Source organism: Chaetodon trifascialis, chromosome 6, assembly GCF_039877785.1.
Source record: "Chaetodon trifascialis isolate fChaTrf1 chromosome 6, fChaTrf1.hap1, whole genome shotgun sequence".
In the NCBI taxonomy this organism is placed as follows: domain Eukaryota; kingdom Metazoa; phylum Chordata; class Actinopteri; order Chaetodontiformes; family Chaetodontidae; genus Chaetodon; species Chaetodon trifascialis.
Genome location: NC_092061.1, coordinates 28,497,029 through 28,521,485, shown reverse-complemented (window position 1 = coordinate 28,521,485; position 24,457 = coordinate 28,497,029). Strand labels below are relative to the sequence as shown.

The window sequence follows — 24,457 nt, the reverse complement described above, 5'->3', positions numbered from 1 at the left end:
GTTTTGCAAATCATCACCTTCTGTTTCAATTTGCGTTTTACATGCCATCCGAACTTTTTTGGAAACAGGGTTGTGCAACAGGATAATGATCCTAAACATCCTTTAAAATACACAATGGACTACCTAAAGAGGAACAAGCTGAAGGTTTTGGCCCTTGTAGTCCCCTGACTTAAACATCATCAAAAACTGTGGCAAGACCTCAAAGGAGCAGTGCATGTAAGACAGCCCAAGAATCCCACAGAATTAGAAGCCTTTTGAAAGAAAAAATGGGCAAAAGTTTGCAAGCAAGACCTGAAGGACTCCTAGCTGGCTACAACAACCTTTACAAGCTGTGATAATTGTCACTTTTGAGTACTGACGATGCTTCAGGCCCTTTTCCTTTTTGTTATTTTAAAGTGGAAGTGTGTGTGTGTGTGTGCGCACACACACACACACACACACTAGCACACATGTTGTGTTTTTATCACTTGTGGGGACATTACATAGACTTACGTTCAATTCTTGGAGCCTTACCCTAACCCTTCACTATTTCATCTGTGGCAGCGTTTAAAAACTGCATTTTGTGTTTACTTTTCTTAACTTTGTCTAATATTTAAATTTGTTTGATCTGAAACATTTAAGTGTGACAAACATGCAAAAAAAGAAGAAATCAGGAAAGGGGCAAACACTTTTTCACACCACTGTATATATGTGTGTGTTCGCAATTAATTGATTTATCTAAAGCCGATTTGATTAAAACAGTAGTGATATGAGGAAAACAGAGCCATGTTTCATATTTTTTCCATTTACATGAGACCTTTGTCTTATCCATCAGTCCCTTTTGTGGAAATAAATGTAAGCACCTGCAACAATGAAATTAATAATAACAATAATAATATAATGATAAACTTTTTTGTAAAGCACCTTTCATACAGGAATTGCAGCTCAAAGTGCTGCATCTCCTCTGAGTCTATGACATGGTCTGCTTCTGGCAATGGAACGCCCTCACCAAAACAATAAAGCACCTGCAGCATTACTGGTGGTGTGGAGTTTTTGCTCAGTGATTCTTGTTTGTGTGTGTGTGTGTGTGTGTGTGTGTGTGTGTGTGTGTGTGTGTGTGTGTGTGTGTGTGTGTGTGTGTGTGTGTGTGTGTGTGTGTGTGTGTGTGTGTGTGTGTGTGTGTGAAATGTAGTGGAGTAGAAGTAGAAAGTAGCAGCAAGTGGAAATATTTAAGTAAAGTACAAGTAAATTGAACTGTACTTAAGTACAGCACTTAATCAGTGACTTTCCACCATTGTTGGAAATGTATTGTACATTATGGGAGCAGTCCCTCTTCCCTCCAAAACTAAACACAGAAAAACTGATTAACACCGTCTCTCTCTTTCCCCAGAAAAAATGTTCCATTGAATTTAAGTGAAATTAACGACACGTAGCAATCAAAGCACATTGTGTATAAATATTGAACAAACAGGTTGACAGCGTGGATTGCTTTGGAACTTTTGAGCTGCATGAACCACGTTTTCTCTCGTTCAGTGGGTGTGTCAGAGGTGTTACAGCAACAACACAAAAACCCAGATGTATTAAGGCTGTGAGCTTACGCTAACACAGCATGGTGCTCAACTCATCAGCAAGTTGAGAGCCATAAACTTGCATAGATAGTCAGTCAGTGGGAGTGGTTTTTGATTTATATTTTGGGCATAATTAAACCTGCAGTAACCTCATATCATTCTAGCCTAAAACTATTCAACTATCCAAGGTCATAACTAAAGTCGATTGAAAGCTAATCTTGAACTATGCATGGTTTTAGTCTCTTTTGAAAGGTAATGCTCTGAAGCTTTGCTTTCCAGAAGTAGTAATGGGGCACATCGATGCTAATTGGAAGGGAGGAAGAGAGAGATGTTGCATTAATTTTAAAAATGGCTGATAATATTATCATAAACATGACAGTAGTGTTTGTGTCAGTGGAAGGGAAAAATGATAAATAACAATAAATTCTCCTGTCACTGTGTAAGCAAATGTCAGCCAGGTATAGTGAATGTTGAATTGTGGACCATCTATCACTCTATTTTTCAATTTGCATGTATTTTATCACTTCCACTATTAATTTCAGGAGCATTTTCATCACTTTCATTTTATTCAACTAGTTTTTGTTACTCTCACCATTGAAGTAATTTTACTTTAATGATAAATGGCAATTTTGTGTTTATAATGACAAATGTTTGTAATGAATGAATGTAATGATGAAACATGGCTCTGTATTCATCATATCATGAGTATTTTATTCAAATCGGCTTGAAATGATTCAAATCATGATGTTATCACTCCATTTTTCATTCCCCATCCATTTTTATCCCTCTATTTCTCAATTTTCATCAACTCCAGTTTCATTAATTATTTTCTGTTATTTCCACCCCACATACATATTCAGTAAACAGTGCATGCACATAAATACACACACACACACACACACACTTACAGTTATATATATATATATATATATATTTATATATAGATAGATATATACTCACACACACACACACACACACACACACACACACACACACACACACACACACACACCTGATTATAATGAATGTTACCTTCTGATTAAAAGGCCATTTGAGAAGTGCGTCACTGTGTCCTCTCATCACCACAAAAAACAGAGATAAGTGGGTGCCACGGCCTGTCCCATCACCATTCAGGTAGATCCGGAGGCACATCTTGTAGCCGTATTTACTGGTATAAAAGGCTGGAAAATATATTGCACCAATAAAGCGTAATGATAATATTAATTAATATTAAGTGAAAATTCTTAATAAGACATATGCCTCATAACTGTGTGGATTATAACTCAGATGTTAGTTATCATAGGAAGTTGTTACCAGGAGAGAACATAGCCGGGGCACGGCCAGCCACGGCATCCTGCCTCTTTTTGGTGAAATCTGAAATCTTCCAGACAAAGATGCCGTCGTATGTGGCAGCGGACATCTCCCTCATTTTTCCGTCCATCTCCACGATGGACAGGTCTCTCAGACTCACTGTCCTCTCCAGCTGACGAACCTGCAGCACAGCAACAAGACAGTTCACTTAACAAGCTATCTTTGAGTCTTCAGTGAGACCAAAACCAATGCTCCTTGATAAGTAGACTGCTGCAGTGTAATGTGACAAATATGATGAGCAAATACCTGATCAAGCCTTCAGCAATGATTCTATGAGCTAAACATAGGTATAATTGTGTCAATATAGGAATAAATAGAATTATAGAGCAATAATTTGCAATGCATTTCCATTACATTGCACAAGATGTTTTGAAAAAGCTAATATAATGCCCTTTTAGAAAAAACAAGATGGAGCTACAGGCACAGTGTCACTGAACTTAACTGAATTTCTAGTGTCTAGACAATCTAATTTCCCTCAAGGATAATAAAGATTGCAACTTAGTCTAGTGGATATCACAGCTGGGATGCATAGATCACGTCTCATTTTGTCACCTTGTTGTTGAGGATCTCAATCTTGTCTTGGTCCAATCGGTGCTGGCGGTTATAGGCCTCCATGGTGGTGCAGGAGCGCTCCATCTCTCTGTTGAGGACGCAGACAATGTTCTCAAATGTGTTCACTTTGAGCTCCAGTTCCTGGCAGCGCCGGCTCAGCTCGGCCACCTTGGTCTTTTCGCTCTGCAGTTGCAGCTCCAGTGCAGCACCTATAGCACTGGGCAGCGGGGTGAAGGAGGTGGCCAGGGTAGGAGCACATGCACCCTGCACGGGAGCTGCACCACCCCCAGCCACCTGGCTCATCCTCAGCTCCAGATCCCTTAGGGATTGGTGAAGCTCCTGCAGCTTGTGACTGGCCACCTCCAAACTCTGGGGCTGTAGGCTCTCCAGGCTCACCTTGATGCCCATAATGAAATGCAGGAGAAGGTTGAGGTGTTCATATGAACACTGCCGCTCATGGTCATGGATCTTTTCTTTCTCCACCTTGGTGTCAAAGAAAGATACAAGCAGAAACACATCAGGAACATAAATAGTCACCATCCATTACATACTAACAGAAGTGACATTTTAATGATACATGAGAAACTGTGCCACAGAAGAAAAAGTAAGAGCATACAGCAAAGAAATAATGGAGCTAATAATGGATATATACACCATACAAATTATTTTTCAGTTTTTCAGGTTTTGGTTAACCACACTATACTAATACTAATACTAATACTAATACTAATACTAATACTAATACTAATACTAATACTAATACTGCTACTACTACTACTACTAATAATAATAATAATAATAATAATAATGTTATGACCCTGTGGGTCATTTATGAGTGTGTATGTGTTTTTCTTTACGGCAGTGTCTCCTCTCCCAGTGTGTGTGTGTGTGTGTGTGTGTGTGTGTGTGTGTGTGTGTGTGTGTGTGTGTGTGTGTGTGTGTGTTTGTGTGTGTGTGTGTGTGTGTTTCTTTCTCTCTCTCTTCAGTGTGAATGGAGCATGATGATGACTGCTGCAGCGCGATTGGTCAGGGGGCAGATCCCCGGTCTATTTGAACACCGGCGGCCTACATCCTTCTCCAGCCCTTCCACCACAAGGAACTGCCAACATGGTGTTTGAATTGTTTATGTTAGAAGAAGCTGAGTGTGTGAAAATCAAGTTTTGAACTTGTGTAAATAGTCTAAATACTTGTAAATAGTTAGGGCAGTTAAGTAGGGGGGAGGAGCCTTTTTGTTTTGAACCCGTTTTCTCCTGTTTTTCTATGTCAGGAGCTTAGGTTATAAATTTGTCATTTATTTTCCTTTTGTTTATTAGGTAAGTGTAGGGAGATTTTAGCTTGTTATGTTTGTTATGTTGGCCTGAAACTAAATAAAACTGCACCTTGTTTGGACTCGGCTTATTTAGTTGCTGGCCTTCTTTGGAGTGGGAAGACTGGGGGAGCACATCTGTTATGTCAAGGGTTCCCCTAGACTGGGGCATAACAATAACTTTATTTATATAGCACCTTTTAAAAACAAGGTTTACAAAGTGCTGTACAGAGCAGAGGGCCCAACAGAGGGCCAGTAAACAGGCTGAACATGTTTAGGTCAAGAGCAAATAAAATAAAAACATGAAGGAGAGTAGGAAGGTCAAGAGTAAGAAGGTAAGATCAATTTCTAAAACAGAAACAGAGAAAATGATAAGAAAAAGAGAAGAAAAAAATAAAGTAGAATATAATAAAATGAAGAGATAACATTATAAAAATGCAAGTCTGTAAAAATGAGTTTTAAGAAGTGATTTAAAAGAGTCCACTGAAACTGCAAGCCTTATCTCCTCAACAGGTCATTCCAAAGGGGCTCTGACAGAGAAGGCACGGTCACCTCTCGTCTTGAGTTTCGACTACGGAACAACCAAGAGTGACTCACCCGAGGATCTAAGGCTACAAGTTGGATTGTATGGGGTCAACAAATTGGCAATATAATTTGGGGCTAAGCCCTGACAAGCTTTAAAAGTGATCAGTAGAATCTTAAAATCAATCCTAAAACACACAGGGAGCCAGTGGAGGGAAGCTAAAATCAGGGTAATGTGTTGATATCTATTAAAGCCGGTGAGAAGCCTAGCTGCTGCGTTCTGGATCAGTTGGAGGCGAGAGAGTATTTTATTGTTTATGCCGAACAAGAGTGAGTTGCAGTAGTCCAGTCTTGAAAAGATGAAGGAGTGTATTATTTTTTCCAGGTTGGTGTGTGACATGGGTTTGATTTTGGAGATGGTGCGTGTTTGGAAGAAGCAGGACTGGACAAGTTTATTAATGTGGGGTTGGAAGGTAAGGGCTATGTCAAATATAATTCCTACATTTCTGGCAGTGGGCTGGATGTATGTGGATAGTGTGTCCAGGGTGTTTTCTGTGGGAAAGGTGGAATGTGGGGGAGTGAACAATACAATTTCTGTTTTTGATTAATTGAATTGAAGAAAGATTTGGGCAATGAAACCAGCTGAGTGCAGTGCCCCTGATGCCAACCCAAGTCTCTAGACAATTAATTAAAATGCTGTGACCTTTTGTATCAAAGGCTGCTGTTAAATCTAAAAGGATTAAAATTGCACTTTCGCCCCTATCAGCAGCTAAAAGAATGTCATTGGTCACTTTGAGGAGTGCAGTTTCTGCACTATGTTGTGCTCTAAAACATAACTGGAACTCCTCAAAGAGGTTAAGAGACATAAAATCTAAAAGCTGGGTTGAAACCACTTTCTCTAAAACCTTAGATAAAAATGGAAGATTAGAAATTGGTCTAAAATTACTAAAAACAGAGGAGTCTAGGTTTGGTTTCTTTAAAAGAGGCTGGATCACAACATGTTTAAAAGAGGCTGGAAAAATGCCTGTGGGTTATGGTTTGATATAAAAATGACTGGGAGACTGGAATAAAATTGCTTAAATAACAGTGAGAGTTTCTATACTAGAGGTTAAAATGTGACTTTATTGGTAAAAAAAAAGTTTCAAAAAATTCTTCACACAGCCCCTCAGATGCATCATTAAAAGGACAGGGGGAGGGGATGGTGACAGCATCTAAAACCTTAAATAAAATTCTGGGGTTGTTTTTATTTGTTAAAACTAAGGTAGAGCTCTTGCTTCTATGACTGCTCGCTGGTAGGTCTTCGTAGCCGCTTTCCAAATTTCATAAAATACCACTAGGCCTGTCTTCTTCCAATGCCGTTCTTTTCTCCTACAATCCCGTTTCAAGTCATTGGTGGACTCATTTAGCCATGGTTGTGGAGTAGCATTATTTCATTTTAATTTGTAAGGAGCAACCGAGTCCAGGACATTTTGACAGATGTGGTTAAAACAGACTTGCTCCTCTAGGCTAAAATTTGGATTAAAAGCAGTTGAAAAAGTAGCAATAAAAAGTTCAGTAAACTGGCTGGCAGACCGGGAATTAAAAACACGACGACGGACAGGAAAATATGGTGAAGATGGGGGAGAGATAAAACTATATTAAATAAAACTGCTTTGTGGACCGACACACAGATATCTATAGTTGTGAAGTTGTCTAGGTTGAGACCATGATGAAGCACCAGGTCAAGTGTGTGGCCTTTGTCATGTGTGGGTTCCTGTACAGCCTGAGTTAGGTTAAAAGAATTCAAGATGTCCATAAAATCTGTACTAAAAGTCTTAGAGGGACAGCATACATGTATACTAAAATCACCCAAAATAAGACTTTTCTCACACTTTATTATAAAACCAGAAATAAACTCAGCAAACTGTTGGATAAAAGTATTATTTGGCCTTGGTGGTCTGTAGATAATAAAAACCAACACTGGGTCTTTGGGATTGCAGATAAAACCAAGATGTTCAAAAGAGGTAAAACTGCTCTGTGGAATGGGTCTGCACTGAAAGACTTTCTTATAAATAACAGCAACCCCCCCTCTGTGGCCTAATAAGGCAAAGAAAGCAGAGGAATTCTGATTAAGTTACAGTGGTTTACGCCTGAAGGGTGTGATAGTGGGCATTTTACTGTAGGTCTGTGGTGAAAGATGAGTGACGGGATGAGAGCGGGTGAGTCTGTTCTGTGTGTGTTGATTAAGTGTTGTGGGGATCAACAGGCTGTGGCGTAGAGTAAGAGGGTGTGTGTGGTGTAAACAGTCAGTCACTGACACTGAACAACTGAAAAAACGCTTTTGAAAATCATAGTGATCTCACAAACTGAGCACAAATGTATAACCAAAGCATTCCCACTATTTGCCATGACATATTTTTGGAAGTCACATTTTTAAGTTAAAGGAGACATTCGAAGTGCTTTCAACACAATCCAAACGTCAGTGCTCAGGGGGTAGCTGGGAGGAGCTGGAGTAAACTGCCACCTGACTGAGTGGACCATCAACTACCTCACCAACAGACCACAGTTATGTGAGGCTTCACAACTATGTGTCTGATGTGTTTTAGTTTGCAGCATAGGGGCTCTGCAGGGCACAGTGCTCTCTCCTTTCCTCTTCACCCTTTACACATTAGACTTCAGACACAACACAGACAGCTGTCACCTTCAGAAATTCTCCAATGATACACAGGAGAACAAACTGGAATACAGGGGAGCTATCACCAACTTTGTCAAATGGTGTGGAATGAACCACCTGCACATAAACGCCAGCAAGAGAAAGTAGATGGTGAGAGACTTCTGTAGGAAGGTGCCACAGACTGCACCACTGATCATCCAGGGTCTGGACATTGAGATTGTGGGTAATTACAAATACCTAGGTGTTCACCTCAACAACAAACTGAATCGGACAAACAACATAGATGTCCTGTACAAGAAGAGCCAAAGTCATCCCCATCTGCCAAGAAGACTGAGGTCCTTAAAAGTATGTAGGAAACTGTTCAAAACATTATATGATACTGCGGTGGCATCTGTGCAGTGGTCTGCTGGGACGGTGGAAGCTCTGAGAGGGACAGAAAAAAACTGAACACACTGGTCAGGAGAGCTGGCTCTGTCCTGGACTGCCCTCTGGACACCATCGAGGAGGTGGGTGAGAGAAGGATGTTAGCCAAGCTGACACTGATCATGGAGAACCCCTCTCATCGCCTGCATGAGACAGTGGGGGCTTGAGCAGCTCCTTCAGCAACAGACTGCCGCATCCAATGTGTAAGAAGGAACGCTACAGCTGTCAGACTGTTCAACTCTAGCACTGTTTAATGTAGCACTGTGTTAACAAACCTACTGTTTGCACTGCTGTGATTTATGTTTAACATTTGGCTATTATATCCAAACAAATATCCAAACAATTTCTTGTGCAATATCTTGTTTATTTTTCGTACTGGGCCTCTATCTTTTTTTTTTCCTTTTTTTTTTAATTGTCTTACATATATTCTCTGTTCTCTCTATATACTCTACCATGCAATAGTACAAAACACTGTGTTTTATTATACATATATTACCATGTGCAATTTCAAAAAATTTCCACTGGCAATATTATTTTTATACTCCTTTTGTAAGTAATGTACATATATATAGTTGATTTTTTTTATTTTGTATCCATTTTTATAGTCTATTTGTCCTTTTCTTCATCTCCTTTTTATTCCTGCTTTTATTGCTTGCTGTCTGTGACACCCTAATTCCCCTGGTGTGGGATCAATAAAGCTATATCTTATCCTATCTTATGAAGGTGCACACTTGATTTTAGGTTAAATACACTTGTATCCAGATGGTCCAATAGCTGATTCTGAGTCTGTTTCCTATCAAAACCTAAGGGATAAAAATACATGTCAAACTAATCAAAAATAATGATAATGAAAAGGACCATTGAAAGAAAAGATGCAAGAAAATGTAAAAGGGACCAAGTGAGGACAGTAAGGTCAACCATAACAAAACTGCAAAAATGTGGCACACTTGTAAATCTTGTATATGTAAGGTCATTCTTGTTAAGTGAGTCCCCTGAAGTGGGCACTGGTGAGCAAGGCCACTATGGGCTGGGGTGTAAATGAAAACAACTAGTTCGTAGAGCATATTTTCCAACAACATCATAAAGTGTCTCGTCTCCTGGAAGGCATTCAGTGTTCCACTCCTTTAGAACTGAAAGCATGCTTACTTTCTCACCTACACACAGCTGAATGATCACTGCATGAAGTGATCATCAATGTGGGATTGTTAGTGTTATAAAAATTGTTTGATGCAGACCCCCAGTCCCGATGCTGGAAAGGAGAGGGAGGAATGGGTTTCCAAAGCAGTTTGACTATCCAACAAAAATTTCTGTTGGAGTGTACTGGTGGATTATGGGCCTGTGGGCACTGTTCTCTCAATGGTTCATCAGACCCAGCTTTGTGTATGTTTGAGACTTCCATGTGTTAATTTTGGCACCTAATTTTGATTTAGTTTTAGTGTTTTCAAATTTTAGTTCATTGGATTTTTTTTTGTTGTTGTTGTAGTCAAACTTAGTGCACAAAAAGTAAAAACATTTTAGACAGGTTTTTGTCCGTGACTTCAGTCAGATAGCAGAGTCAGATAACATTAATGCAGTAATATTTCTTCAACAAAAATCTATAGGGAATGAATGACAGGAACATGAAAAACAGCTGACTAAAAGTAACAACAACATTACATCCACGTCCACATCCCTTCATAATGTTACATGAGCATACCTTCATATAAATGGTGGTTTGTCCCATCTGGTTTGCTGGAGCTTGAATTTGTGCCAATAAAAAAAGTGCTTTCCATCTGGTTGTGTTAGCTAATATTACTGACAGAGATGTTACTCAAAGCAAGATGGTGCTAATAGTGCAATAGGTCTTTGAGAAAGAAATAGCTTCGAGGATACCTTTTTACTAATCATAAGTTTCAATGTGTGAACAGCAACAAAGCAGATAAATACCAAGAAGCACCAATAAAATAAATAAATAAATAAATAAATAAATAAACAATACAATAAATTAAACAAGGCAATAGTTGAGTTCACATTATTGCACATGGGGAACATTTGACATACAGTGATGTTGCACCTGACTGAATTTGTAAGGTGTGTGTGTGTGTGTGTGTGTGTGTGTGTGTGTGTGTGTGTGTGTGTGTGTGTGTGTCTGTGTGTGTGTCTGTGTGTGTGTCTGTGTGGTCTGATTGGAACATCTGACAACAGCAGAAAGGAAGCATCTCTCCTTCACACACTGTGGGTGTAGAACTTTCCAATAATTGAAAATATTACTGTACGTATACATATAGAATGTACCTTAAGTAATAGTTATATTTTGTGTTTACACTGTGTATATGTTATTCAAACCAGGTTACTGCAATGTTGGTCACTGTCTTATCTTGAGGTTTGTTTAATCATAGTTTCCTAATCTCTGGCCTGTGTGGGTGGAGCATGCGCAGTAAGCGCAGTTGACTAATGTTTTCATTCATTTGATTGATCGTCAGAACCAGTACGCCTTGTCGGAAGGTGACTGCGAGCTGGCATTGCTAGCGTATCAAGACAGGAATAATTGTGAACTTTTGGTGGCTAATTCTGGGTTCTGTTTTGTGTTTGCATTGCAGGTTTACAACCTAACTATCTATCTAATTAACTGGCGAGTTAAGCATCAGTAGGCTAGTGTGGCAGGCAAGCTAACTAGTGTACGAATGTTTATTGTGTGTGTGTGCAATAAACAGGAAAAGTGAGAAAGAAAAGTTTCGAGTTGTATCCGCCATACTTGTCCTGATTACCCTTCCAGAGGGGAGTTTATTAGGCTATAGTGGCTAGTTTAATAAAAATCTGCACAGTGGGTGAAGCAGTCTGTCCCTGAACAAGCTGCCCAGTGCTCTCACAGTGTCTTGCGTCGTATGGGACATGTTTTCCATCAGTGATGATAGCTTAGCCATCATCTCCCTTTGTCCAACCACCTCCACCAGTTGAAGGGGGCATCCCAGGACAGAGCTGGCCTTCTTAACCAGTTTGTTAAGTCTCTTACTGACACCAGTCAAAATGTGGCTGCCCCAGCATACCACCCCACAGAAGATGAGAAATTAGAGGACATCTCAACAGTGAGTGAGAACCATTGGGTTCATTTGTCCATTACATTTTATTTCGTTTTTACTCTGACCAAAAATGAGGTCTCATTTACAAATGTTACTTTTTATTCAGTTTAGTCTCATTTTTGTTAAAAAAAAAAAAAAAAAAGTTCATTAGTGTTTATTTTTCATCATAGTTTTTGTTGACAAAATTAATACTGTTTTGCCATGTCAGCCATACATGGCAGAATCATCATAAATGTGGCATCCCCAGCATGAAGCATGGTACTGTCAGCATCATGCAATGAGAACGTTTCTGTGCAGCAGGCCCTGGAGGAAAGGTCAAAGGAATCTGGGGGACCTGCTGCAAGGAAACTACCACTGGCACAGGAGTTATATTCCAGCAAAATAAGAAAGATGAAATAAATAAAATAAAAATAAAAAAATAACGCCAAAGCTGCATGAGAAGAATGTCAAAAATAATGTCCCGGAGCAGTTGAGTCAGATCTCAAATCAATCCAGAATTTGTAAAATTTCACAGAAACTGAAAATTGATTCTTGGAAACAGCTCTTTGACCCCTCCGAACAAAAAAAAAAAAAAAAAAGAAAATTTAATTCAAAGTCTGCATACAAGCATTGTTGGTTGCTTTTAACCACATTTCACGGTCTTCTCCAGGAAATGGAGTTTTCTTTGTAAAATAATTTGAATTCAATTAGAAAAAGTTTGAACATTTTCGTAAAGAAGAAAAGAGAAAGACCAGAGGACGTATCCACATCCATTTTAGAGTGGAACTGCACCCATTCTACACATCTGAGTCTGTTTTCAGATGTGGGGGAGTACCACTGCTTATGTGAAAAAAGTTATTTGGTGTCTTTAGAAGGAGCTATCTGAAGTTGCATTAAAGTCCTTAAGTGATGTCACTCGAGTCAGGATCAGTTGGGGATGAAGACTCTAAATTTTAAAAAATCTAGCTTGAGAGGTTATCAGATCTCTAGTGCTCCAGGCTACATTTGCTGCAACTGGCATAAGACACCTGAATTTCTGACCAAACAATCGTTGAGTTGCATTGTTGGTAACGTAAACCCCAGGTTTTGAGAAGGAAGTAGAATGTATGGAATGAAAAAAAGGACGATATTTCTGGTTCAACTGCATTAAAGTTTTTGGAACTGTCCAGTGAGAGTGCAGCAAGGTTACAGGAGTGCAATGTTTTTTTTTCCAAGGCTGTTACTGCTACCAAAGGTGCTTCTACTGAATAGTGACACAAAGGGAGAAATACTGTAATCAAATTTAGGTTTTATATTTCCACATAAGTCTCCACAAATTGTTTCCACTCTCTCTGTCGATCAGTGCCAAAACATTAACACAAGCATTTCATGTGTTATTCTAAAATCCAAATACATAAGTTAGGTGAACACTTTATATAGACGTTTTGCACAAACACACTCATACATGCGCACATGTGCATGCTGACACACAGCACATGATTCATTTGCAGGCATGTGGCAAAATATTCTGTAATAACTGTTGAATAATGTAATACCTTGGCAAACTAAGGAAATGTTCTAAATGTAATAAAGACTCTTCTATGAACATAATACAATTTTATTTCTACCATAATTTATTGAATTATATAGTGTTGGGAAAAAAAATCATGTTATTCATTCCTTTAGTTACATCGTCAGTCTGAAAATTTGAGTTTATAAACTATCAACCGAGAGGGAGATTTTGCTGAATTTCTCAAGTTATTGCACGATACAGTAGTTATCACATTAGCCATTGTTACACATATAGCAAATTATGACAAAAGTGTCTACTTACAGACGTATCGCAGCCAACAACATGAAATCTGCATGGTGCTTTAAATTTACTGCAGAACTTAATATGGTCCACATACTGCAAAACAAAAAATGAAAGAAGCCAATGATCTGTAGAATATGTAGAATGTAGAATTTGATCCCTAGCTAAATGGTAAATGAGATCAGAATTATGAAAAATTACATCAAATAAATATCTGGGGTACCTTTTCTCTGGGGATCTTTTTCTTTGCACAGCCTTCACAAATCATGGGGTACTTTGGACAAATTTCATCATGAGCCTAAACACAAAGTAAAGTTAGTTCACAAGGAAATATCTTATCATAGGGCAGTTGTCATTTTTCCTTCTTCAGTTCTAAACACAAAATATTTGACGATTTTTTTAAGAAGATCAATCTTACTAATGAAACCAAAGAAAAGACTTAAAAAACTATGATTCTCGAGTAAGTTCTGGAGTTGTAAAGAACGTCTTTCTCTATGATTTTCAAGGTTTATGGACATTTACCTGTGGTGGCCAGCAGAGATAGCATCCTCAGGAAGTGTAAGTCACAACAGTTCTAGAAATATGTGTATCATGTATGTTCAGATCGTGAGACAGTTACAGTTTCTGAGGATGGCCAGGAGTAAAAGTTGAAGCTCTGGGAAAGCTAATAAGTGAACCTCTAGTTTAGAATATTTAATCACAGATACTTAATAACATACATCGATGCTAATAAGCCTACAGTATATAAGGATACAAGTATCATGCTAGAATTTTACAATGCAATATGTGCTTGAAAGAACAACTCCCTAAATCAAGTCATATACAGACACAACAGCCGAACAGTGTTTGATTTGAATAACGCAAAGGAGCCTGACCTTGATGTTCTTTAACAGGAAGGGTTCTTTGCAGTATTTGCAGTTGAGCGTCCTCTCTGGACATTCTCTCTCATTGTGGCGCTCCTGTTCGTTGGCTCTCATCAGCTCTTTACAGGAAGGACACAGGATGATCATGAAGTCACAGTTGCCCTCATGGTTGGCCTGCGGGTGACCAACAAACAGTCTTTTAAACATTTTTTTCTAATGTTCAATTATTGTTGATGAACTTGGGTGTACCTTTGAATTGATGATGTCACTGACTGCAAATTGCCACCAGGTGGTGTATGTGTATAAAAATACAAATCTGACACTTTTAACACATCTAGTAGAAAAAGCACTTCATATTTAAAGGCGGAGAAATTGGGAGCTGTGTGGCATCAAATTTACAATTATTACAACAATTTTCCTCATAAAATGATCAAATTGAGATAATTATTCTTATCTGAGTTTTTAAAAGTATAAAAATATCATCATTCCAATTTAATGTAGAGAATTTCTGAAGTGCTTTCTAAGAAAATGAAAAGACACCATTGCAAGAAGAAGACATTTGACTACAATCATAAAATAAGTGAATCAGTCATTCAGGCTCAGTCGTAAAAAAATTCTTATCAATGTCATTAAGTTGACTTTGGAAAGGAGAACATTAGTTGGGTACATATCATGAAGTATTTTCAGCTGGGTTTCTCATGTTGCCGTCTTCTATGTTAACTGTGGGTTAGATTTAAACATCACTATAATGATGTCATGAATGCACACACGTTCCTTCAGTCCACTCATGTGAAAGCATATATTTTACTGTCCCTTCCTCTACAGTTAGTCAAACTGTAACCAAGTTTGGCTAACTTGTTTATCCATGAATATGTAAAATGCATTACTATGACACACTGTGAGTAAAAACCACATAAGCTGTGTGAAAGTGTTCATTGGTAGCACAGAGTGAGAGCACATGCTGACACAGCTTTCTCTGTCTTTTCAGCATGTGACAGCACTGGACTTTCATTTGTGTTTTCAGATTTCATGCTGTGCTCTTTAGACCAGCATTCTCCAGCACATCTAGCCATGTGACTCCTGCATTCTGCAATTGGTTTATTTTTTGTTTTTTCATTCTATAAACAAAGGTTTTCAGTTTGAGTTTCAGTTAGAGTTCACCATACTCAATTCTTATTCTTGGCGTCTCACTGTCATAAATTGTGAAGTTGTGAGTTCGACCAACTCAGCACTTAATGTCAGATACATGGAGGGGTGAGCTGCTTTTTTCCAAATCGGGAGAAGGAATTTTTTGTAAACTTTGAGCATCTTTCTCACTCAAATAATTTGGCATAATTCCCTTCACTGTTTTGTATTTTATGACAGGAGCAAGTTATTCTCTATCGACTGTCACGTACACTGAATGAAGCCCTGTGTTAAAAAAAATATACAAAATATGTTGGTGGGGGTGTACTTTTTTTTTACGTACCAGTGAGATGATTTAAGAGGCTCGGTGTGAATAAAAGATCCATGGGATAGAAATCTGAACCAACACCAAAACACTGCTTATGATATTACAGTATGAGGAGGGATTTTACAACAAAGTTATTCTAACAGAAATCAGTTTATCTTTGGTGGTGATGATCAGGTGGTAAAGAGCAGAAATGTGGCATTCACATTACAAAGTAAATGTGTGCTCGCATGTATTTGATTGGCCAACACAGTACCTTGCCATATTATATCGCATTGTGTTGCAGTACAAGCTGGAGCCCTCTGTGTCAAAGGCCTGGTTCCATTCAAATGAATGAGAGGGTGCCATAGGGCAATGTTTCGATGAGCACAGTGATAGTGGTCAGGCAATGAACAATGCAGTCCAAATGAGCTGCTTGGATTTCATGCAGTTGTGTTGTATTTTGGAAGGATATTCTTGTGTATGGTCCAGTTTTAGCCTGTTTCTTTGTTAAGCAATGTTCTGTTATCTTTGACATAACTTATGTTAAATGCTATGTTCCGCTCCTCGGGTCATATTCAGAAAGAGCTGCTGCTAGTGGCAAATTTCTAAAAAAATCAGAATTTCCACTTAAAGTTCCTCAGAAAGGAAAAAAAAACTGTTAGGAGAAGGAAGGACTTTTAGGGGACGTAAGAGTTTCTGAAGCAGCGCAGAAAATGGTGGAAAGACACAGAGGTAAGAGAAATATTCTTGATAAACTGAATGACTGTGAGTTGATGAAACAAAGAGATAATGTTTGTGGTTGATCTCATTAGAGATGCACTCACATCTCACACCCAATGCAATGACACTAACGCCAGCAGTCATGGAAATTGATGAAAACTGAGCAATTTTTCCCTGTTAACAGGCCATTCAAATAAATCATGTACTAATGTTATAAGCATAGTAAACATAAGCATAACACCTCTGAGCACATGAACAGGTTACTGCACAAGTAGGCCTGTGTTTGCTACTTTTGAAGTACAGAATACAATGTACAATGTTCATTAAATTAAACAATATTCAGAACTATACCATGTCTTAATAGAGACTAAATTCTATGTTTAGGCCTATCGATTTCATGGTCCAGTATTACTCAGAATGTCATGTCTTTTATCAACCAATCACACCTTTTTAAACATGTCATACCTAGCAAACAGCATCAACCACGCCTCTTCACAAAGGCAAAAGTTTCAGTCCCACCCTTGCTCAGAATTGCTCTGAGAATTTTCCAAAATCACTCCTAAGATCCTAAGATGAGGAGCTCTCAGAGAGGATGTTTATTCAGGACAGTTATTGTCTCCTTTCTGAAAACAACATGACTTTATTTGACTGCACTGTAAATGGATACACCAGCTGCTCGTCTATCGCATTTCTCACAAAGCAGCTGCTTAAAGAGTGTTTAATGTAGAATTAAATTGTACTTGCTGTTACCACAGTAACCTCTGCTGTCGCCAAATGAAACAGGGGTCATATTCACAAGCAGTCTGAGAGTCCTCTCACTTAGCCTAAACATTCCTAGCAAGGAGTCCTAGCCTAGCAGCGATTTGGGAAAATTGTCAGAGCAAATTTTTGCACCAGGGAGCTTTGTGGGCGTGACCCTGATATCCGGATGTGCATGGAGCGTGGAGTGTGGAGGTTGTCCCCTGCAGCACTTCCATTACTCCCTGCAGTATTTGCGATCCACTGAGCAACATTTCTGATGAACGATTGCAGTCAAACAAGTACACTGGGTTTCCTGTAGCCGCTTTACAGAGAAGGCAACTCTGCATTTGTCCAGTTGAACACTTTCAATTTGAAGCAGCAGCAGTTGGAAATGTTGGATGAGCATTAGTAATAAATTCACCCAACTCTGACAGACTGTAGCAGAGTAAACAATAAACAGTGAGGCTGATATCACTCAGATCAGATTATGACGGACTACACACGGCACAGTCATTTATTTAACTGTAGAGCTGAGAACTATCAAAATGTGATCAGTGGCAGAAACATCATCCATGATAGCATAAAGAAACAACTGCAGGGATTTTGAAAGGGCAGAGGCGCGCACGCATGCACGCGCGTGAGTGGCTTGGAGAGCAAACAAAGACACAAACCACAGTCTACATTAAATGGATATTTGACTATTTGCAGGTGTTCATTTCCCAGCCTGCTTTGCATTAGTGTGTACCTCAAATTCTTTGATAGTTCCAGTCCACGTGCATCCTTCATTGGGACAGACAGCTGCCAAGGCCTCCACTTCTCTCCGAGCTGCATTGTCAGGGAACGCCTGCACAGAGAGACAGAAGAGGATGTTGTCAGCTGCGGTTCTCCAGCACCTATGGTCATTCTAGGGACACGGGACTGTAGTCGCTCCATCTATTGTCTACACTGCCAAGAGTTATAGAGCATTCACAAAATGTTATGTTTTTCTACCTCTATACTCTATGATGTTCCAGTGCTGACTCTCCAGCTCATTTTGAGGGGTTTCTGATCCAGAAAAATGTTGGTTCTCATCACCTGCTAACCAAAAACACCAAATCTGGCCAAACTCCCTCCTAATGACAGACATATTCACAAACTAGGGATCTCAAGTGCATACTAATGCTGTCTTTAATGTAACTGTGATGAACTATGAAAAGATAGAAAATGTACTTACACAACCTTGCTTGAGAATGGAGGTGGGTTCCTCAAACAAGTCTTCTTTGATGCAAGCACCGCATTTCTGTGGTCCAGAACTTGAAGGGAGGACAATGTGACATGACATGAGTGTAAAGTATATGACACCATCTACCATGTGTCAGACTATATAGACACTTGATATCACCATCACTGCTTTCCAAATCCTGTTTGACTGTGTCGACTTCGCTCCCTGCCTGTAGGATCTGTAAGTATGACAATAAAATCTCAATTCCAGGTTTCATCGGAGCTTTCAACAACATTTTCATGGTCTTCACAAAAACTGTAGTCTACTTTTTTTACTAAAGAAGATATTGAAGAACACACAGGCTTTACTGCCTAAACTTCATAGAATAAAATAGTAAAGTCTGTGACCTGTTGTAACAAATGCAGCTCACATGAACATTCACACCAGAAACCAGAGTACTGCAAGAAATGTCATAACAAGGAAAAACTAACGTGTTTATATGGGTTAGTCTTCTTGCTGTAAACCCCTGTTTACAAGGCACTTCAGTAATCAGTTGCAATACCATTGCGATAATGCATGATCGCATTATCTTTGTAGAAGAACTGACCTGTAACTGACCCTCTTTCCCCCTTTTTGGCATTCCTTCAGGGGAAATTAAGTTGTAAACATCCCAACTTTTAAGAGTTATTGACCATTTGGACTGTTCACAGGGAGGTGTGAATTCGGAGAGAGACAAGATGTCTGGCTATAGAGCAACTTCTCACATTCTTTCAGGGGCACAAGAGTCACAGATAGGCTCCCACTTCAAAGACTACCTTTCGCACAGGATGTTTCTCATGGAGATGCTAATTCTTTCTTGATAGCCCCATTAGAGATAAGAACAATAAAACTGTCTGAATGAAAAGTGCCACGTCCCAGAGGAATCTACCAAATCAGATAATGCTGACGGGGTTCAGACATTCCTGAAGCAAACTGTATTGTATGTCTGTGTGCCTTCTTTCCCATAACACCAGGATAATGCAATCTAAATGTTTGATTCAACTTTTGATTTTCTTACAGTACTAAGCCCATAATCTGTATAATATCGATGCTTTTCCAGTGTTTCTAGCTTGTAAAATGACAAAGTTTTTAACTTTCCTACAAAGTTTACCTGAGTTTCTACCATGGAACCATGCTGCCATCTAGAGGTTTGTAGCGGTTATGTTAGATACTTGATATAAGAAATTATGATAAGTAGCGATAATCAAAAAAAGCCATCCCACATGTGTGACAGCCTATTGGTGATTAGACACGGCCTGGAGCGATATGCCGTCTGCAGCATGCAGTCAGTTCTAGTTTCGTTTTCTGTCAGTCTTAATTTTTCCTTTGCCTCTTGCAGTTGTTTTCCGCTGACTTTCATCCAGCTTTCTTTTGCCTTTAGTCTTGTTCAGTCGTTTTTGTTTCGTCGTTTTTCTCAGTCTTTTGTGCTGCTCATAGCCACGCCGAGTAGCTTGAGTTCATTCTTCAGAAGATGTATTTTCTTTTGTTTTCTCGTTGTGAAACTTTGATTTTTACTCGACACGTGAAGCTGCATGATTTTTTTTTTTTTTTGGAGACACTTTTCGACCAGCCATCAAAGAGGCTATCAATCTTATGATTATTAAATCTAAAGTCTTGCTTCGCGGCCAACAACAAAACCAAAGACCTGCAGCCAGCTGCTGACCCATCTGGACAACCATCTGGAGCCGTTCCTCGCCTGCTGCCGACACCGTAGAGTTCCAGCTCTTTAAACATCCCTGTCCAACATCGGCTCTCAACCTTGGTGTGCTTGGTTCTTCCACTGGACCTCCAAGTAATGCGAGTCACAGACGACCACTGGAAGCCTCTTCGTGTCAGTTCGGAGCAGGCCTCTACAGGAACGTCGCTGACAAAGTAGGCAAGCTTAAGCGGGTTTGAATAAGAGCTGGTCCGTGAGGTTATGATACTGTTAATTTGCCTAAATTCTCTCAACCATTCATTCAAGAAATGAACTTTACATTTGTGTCCCCATTTTTCCTTAAAACTACTTCTCACTATCACCAAACTCATTCTGCTATTGTTTTGCCATAAGTTTCTCTCTGGAATTGTAGGTGTTTCATATCACCTATATCCTCTGTCGTACTATTCATGATACATTATTCATTATCCATAATTGTGTTTAATAAATAAGACTTTTTATTCAAGTCATGGTCGGGCGGTGTCCTTTTGAGCTGGATATAAACAATCCCTGTATCAAGAGTTTACACTTTAGATTATCAGACTGGTCTACTGTTGGTTCATTCGTTAGCATTACATCAGCATTACAAGAGTTAATCAATACAGTCTTTCTAAGCTGAGGAAGGTCGTGCCCCAGTATTTTATTAACCAATGCAACATCAACTTAAGTTAATTCCCCTACATCTTATTAGGGGGACCTGGGGGAAAAAGGCTTTTAGGCTTGTGGTAACATCCACCCTCAACCCTCTCCATCTCTGTATATTTACCATGACAAGTTCCCCTTCAGGTACAGTGTACACCGACCAGTGAGACCAACCAGCACTCCTACTGCATGTGGGAATATGATCTGACACCATGTTTTCAGAGTATCATTTAGTTTTGAGAATTTTATTAAATACAAATGTCTTTAGGAATATGGACTATGTAAGAATAATTGCAGCTTAGATTTTAACAGATAGGCCTCCCACAAGAGAGAGTAAGATCATAACACAGGAGCTACTTTAATGTCTTTATTATACATATTTATAAACACAAAAGCAGGCTTCAATAACTGGGGTGGTAACCAGAGTCTACACAACTGGATTTACACTAAAGTCACCTGATTTTTTGGTCATATCTACTGTACCAGTGTTACACCAAAATCTGTGACAATTATGTGATTTAAGAAAGTTCAGCTTATTGAGGTTATTTATTTATTATTATTATTTATTTATTTACTGCACTGATCACATTACTTCTACTTTACTGGAGTATTTACATTACATACTGTATACTTCTACTCCATGTGTCGGGGAAAAAATACTGAACTCCTTAATCCACTACACTTGAGTATGTTACTTTTTAAGATTAGAATTGTTCATACCCTGACTGTCCTGCCAAAACCATGTATCCCCATGTGTGTTGAATCTGAATGTTGTGATAAATAAGCACCTTAAAAAGCCTCTTGGATTTCCTGGAAAATGCAGCATCACAAAGCTGAAAACAGATACATGGTTCTCAAAGGACAGTGACACTACAAACATACAGTGATCTTAGAGAGTATGATGCATTGCTGTGGATTAAACCAGCCAACAGTATATAAAGTAGTTGAAATGAGCTCAACCTGAAACATCTACAGCAGTAAAACGCAACATTCACATTAATAGAGCAGGAATATTAATCTAAAAACAGCAGATAGAAAAACACCAACAGGGAACATTTTACTGCACTGTGAGTACTTCCACTTTAAGTAAGGTTTTCAATGTAGGACTTTTACTGGGAGTGCAGTATTTCTCACAGTGTTATACACTGCCACATCCACTGTAATTCCATCAAGTCACAGCATCTGATGGGTCACAGGTTTTGTTTTTTTATGAGAGCATGTGCTAACTAAGATTTCAGACAGGTGAAGTCCTGCTGTGGCTGCCATCATTACTCTTGGTGGTGCTTGGACCAAAAATTATTCAACTAAAATGCAAATTGAACTGAAAAAGGAATAAATGAATCCATCACAAACATACGGTGTAAGAAAAAAGAAATCAGTGATGTTACTTCTGTCTTCTCACTGCTGTTTGTCCAAATAATAATAATAATAATAATAATAATAATAATATGGGGGATTTTTAAGTTATCTTTCTTTCTGTATCGCGATTTAAAAAATGAAAGAAATTCTGTGTATTCTCGTTCCTACGAAAAAAAAAGGGGGAAAAAATCCATATACAAGTAAACATCGGTCACGTTATCTACTATTGGATAAAGGTCATCCAGATCTCCTTTAAAAAACCGCCCAGTTTAATGTCGGCTCACTCATCGCCTAAAAACCACACTGAATGGAATGTATTGGAAAGGTTTTCATAGTTGTCAGATCTTCTCGTAAATTCGGCATACATACCGATCTTATTTAACGTCACTGCAACACTGTCAAGTTCAAGTCTCCCACATTTGCACTGCTTGCTCCGCACAATCACAACAGAGGTTAGCGGGACTTGACTATGAGGCTACTTGACATCCCATCACACGAATTGACATTTTAATGGAATCAAGTGATGACTGGCGAATGTATGATGATTTTTTCTGTAGGTCTCTAGAATCTAATCAGCGTAACTTGTCCTTGGACTCATAAGCAGCGTTAAGTGTGACAATGAGCAGGGCGGCGTTCATCTGAAACATATATGCAGGATGATGGTGGCAAGTTGTGATTGTTCGTACAGACCACACATCCAGCTAGCTTACTGGCAACCATGACAGCACTCACCTCACAATTTTGTTGAAACAGAACGAACAAAAGCGATGACCACACTGAGCTTGCAAAGGCCTTCTTAGGATCTTCTGACACGAATTGCACAAATGCTTGTCTTCAAGGTTGTTGGCCAGAATCTTCTTTGGGAAGCCCGGTTTGTTACCTTCCAGGGAAGATGGTGGAGACGGCTCCTGTGCAGCCATTATTCCCCTTGAACAATATCGGGGTACTCAGCGGGGTGTGTTCAAGACCGCAAATACAGCTGAATGTAATTTTAGAAATAATCGCCATCAATGAGTCATTGTACTTTGATACGTTATTAAAATATGTATTCTTGCTTGTGTTAAGGACGCGTAACGATGTTTGATCCTCCTGTGCAACAAATAAACAAGGCGTTTGCATGTGATAAAAGTGACAGCTGAGGATGCTATGTTGAATTGTAGATTACTACGTCTACCGCTAGGGGCCGCAAGCCCGAGAGAAGAGCATCGAGGCAAGTGGTACTAGGAAACAGGCTACATTGGATAGGATAAAACTGCAGTAAACTGGCGATATTTAGCCAGCATAATCTCAGAAGCGTTGTCATTTTGTCTTCAAAATAAAAGAAAAGTCTTTGTATTTATCAGGACGACGAAAGAATGGGATCTTGTGCTCACATTGTAAATTCTAAAGATGTCTGAGACTTGAGAGAAAAGATGTGACCTTGTACCTTTGGTGAACTGACCCTTTCTTATATGTATTTAGTTGGACAATTGTGGACCTAACAAGTAATGAAAATGAGAATCAGCTTTCTTAGCCAACTACCTGTACACATACAAGGAATTTGACTGACTTTTTACATTGCTCTCAGTGTACTTACACAGGAACAGACGGAACAAGAACAAGGACAACAAAGATGAACAAGTAAAGACAAAGAATTGATAGGACTGTTATACACATATAATATAATATAATATAATATAATATAATATAATATAATATAATATAATATAATATAATATAATATACAGTATGTAAATAGACTTTATATATTACATAATACGATATTATGGGTCTCCTGAGGTACAGTCATTGGTGTAAATAGAGAAGAGGAGAGGGGAGAGCTTACATCTCTGGAGGGCACCAATGGTGATTTTACAGATGCTGGATGTGATTTTCCCCTGGGGAGGCCTGGGGGTCTCATCTGGGGTCTGTCCAGATGGGGGGGCTGGATTGGCACTGGCCACTTCTGAAATCTCATTGGCCACCTCAAGTGCCACCCCATTATTCTAAAGTATGATTGGCTATCTGCCCAGTGACAGGTGGGACCTCTGATTGTTTTCTGTCATAAGTAGCCTACACTTGGAGGTAGGATAATAGCATCAGCTAAATGAATGCATTGTAATGAAAGAAGAAAGAACGATTATTAATCACACACATTACATGCACACATGCACATGCCATGCTACTGTGAAATTGATTCTCCGCGTTTGACCCATCTTGGTCCATCGTTCCTCCACAACAGACCAGGAGCGGTGGGCTGCCAGCTGACAGCCAACAGTGGCGCCTGGGGACCCATCCTTTTCGTCACCATTGGTCAGGTGGTGATCTTCTTGCATGTTTTTGAGTGGGGGTTATTAAGGAGGAAACCCTGGGTGAACACAGGGAGAACATGCAAACTCCACACAGAAAGGCCCCCTTTTTCCTCGAGCAGCAGGCACTGAAGGCATGGTGGAGGACACGCCACCAGCGCCCACAGCGGGATTCAAACCGGGGACCTTCTAGCTGTGTGGCGTCAGTGTTGCCACTTGTGCCACCCTGTGCTACCCTACCGTAAGAATAAGAATAAAGAATAACAATAAAA

General features: G+C 39.3%; 1 protein-coding gene across 2 annotated transcripts in view; it reads right to left on the bottom strand.

Annotated features, from left to right (window-relative positions):
- traf2a (Tnf receptor-associated factor 2a) overlaps positions 1–23,045 on the bottom strand; it is a 32,423-nt gene extending 9,378 nt beyond the window's left edge. The window contains exons 1-9 of one of the 2 annotated variants that reach the window (XM_070964892.1): positions 22,630–23,045; positions 18,174–18,252; positions 17,706–17,804; positions 14,080–14,241; positions 13,428–13,502; positions 13,226–13,300; positions 3,471–3,953; positions 2,862–3,039; positions 2,580–2,728 (exon numbers count right to left, since the gene is read on the bottom strand). In XM_070964892.1, the coding sequence (XP_070820993.1) occupies positions 2,580–2,728; positions 2,862–3,039; positions 3,471–3,953; positions 13,226–13,300; positions 13,428–13,502; positions 14,080–14,241; positions 17,706–17,804; positions 18,174–18,252; positions 22,630–22,817 (1,488 nt within the window). In that variant the 5' untranslated portion in view covers positions 22,818–23,045. The remainder of the gene's footprint in view (positions 1–2,579; positions 2,729–2,861; positions 3,040–3,470; positions 3,954–13,225; positions 13,301–13,427; positions 13,503–14,079; positions 14,242–17,705; positions 17,805–18,173; positions 18,253–22,629) is intronic. The other variant, XM_070964893.1, reaches the window with a different exon arrangement.
- Positions 23,046–24,457: the final 1,412 nt, after the last annotated feature.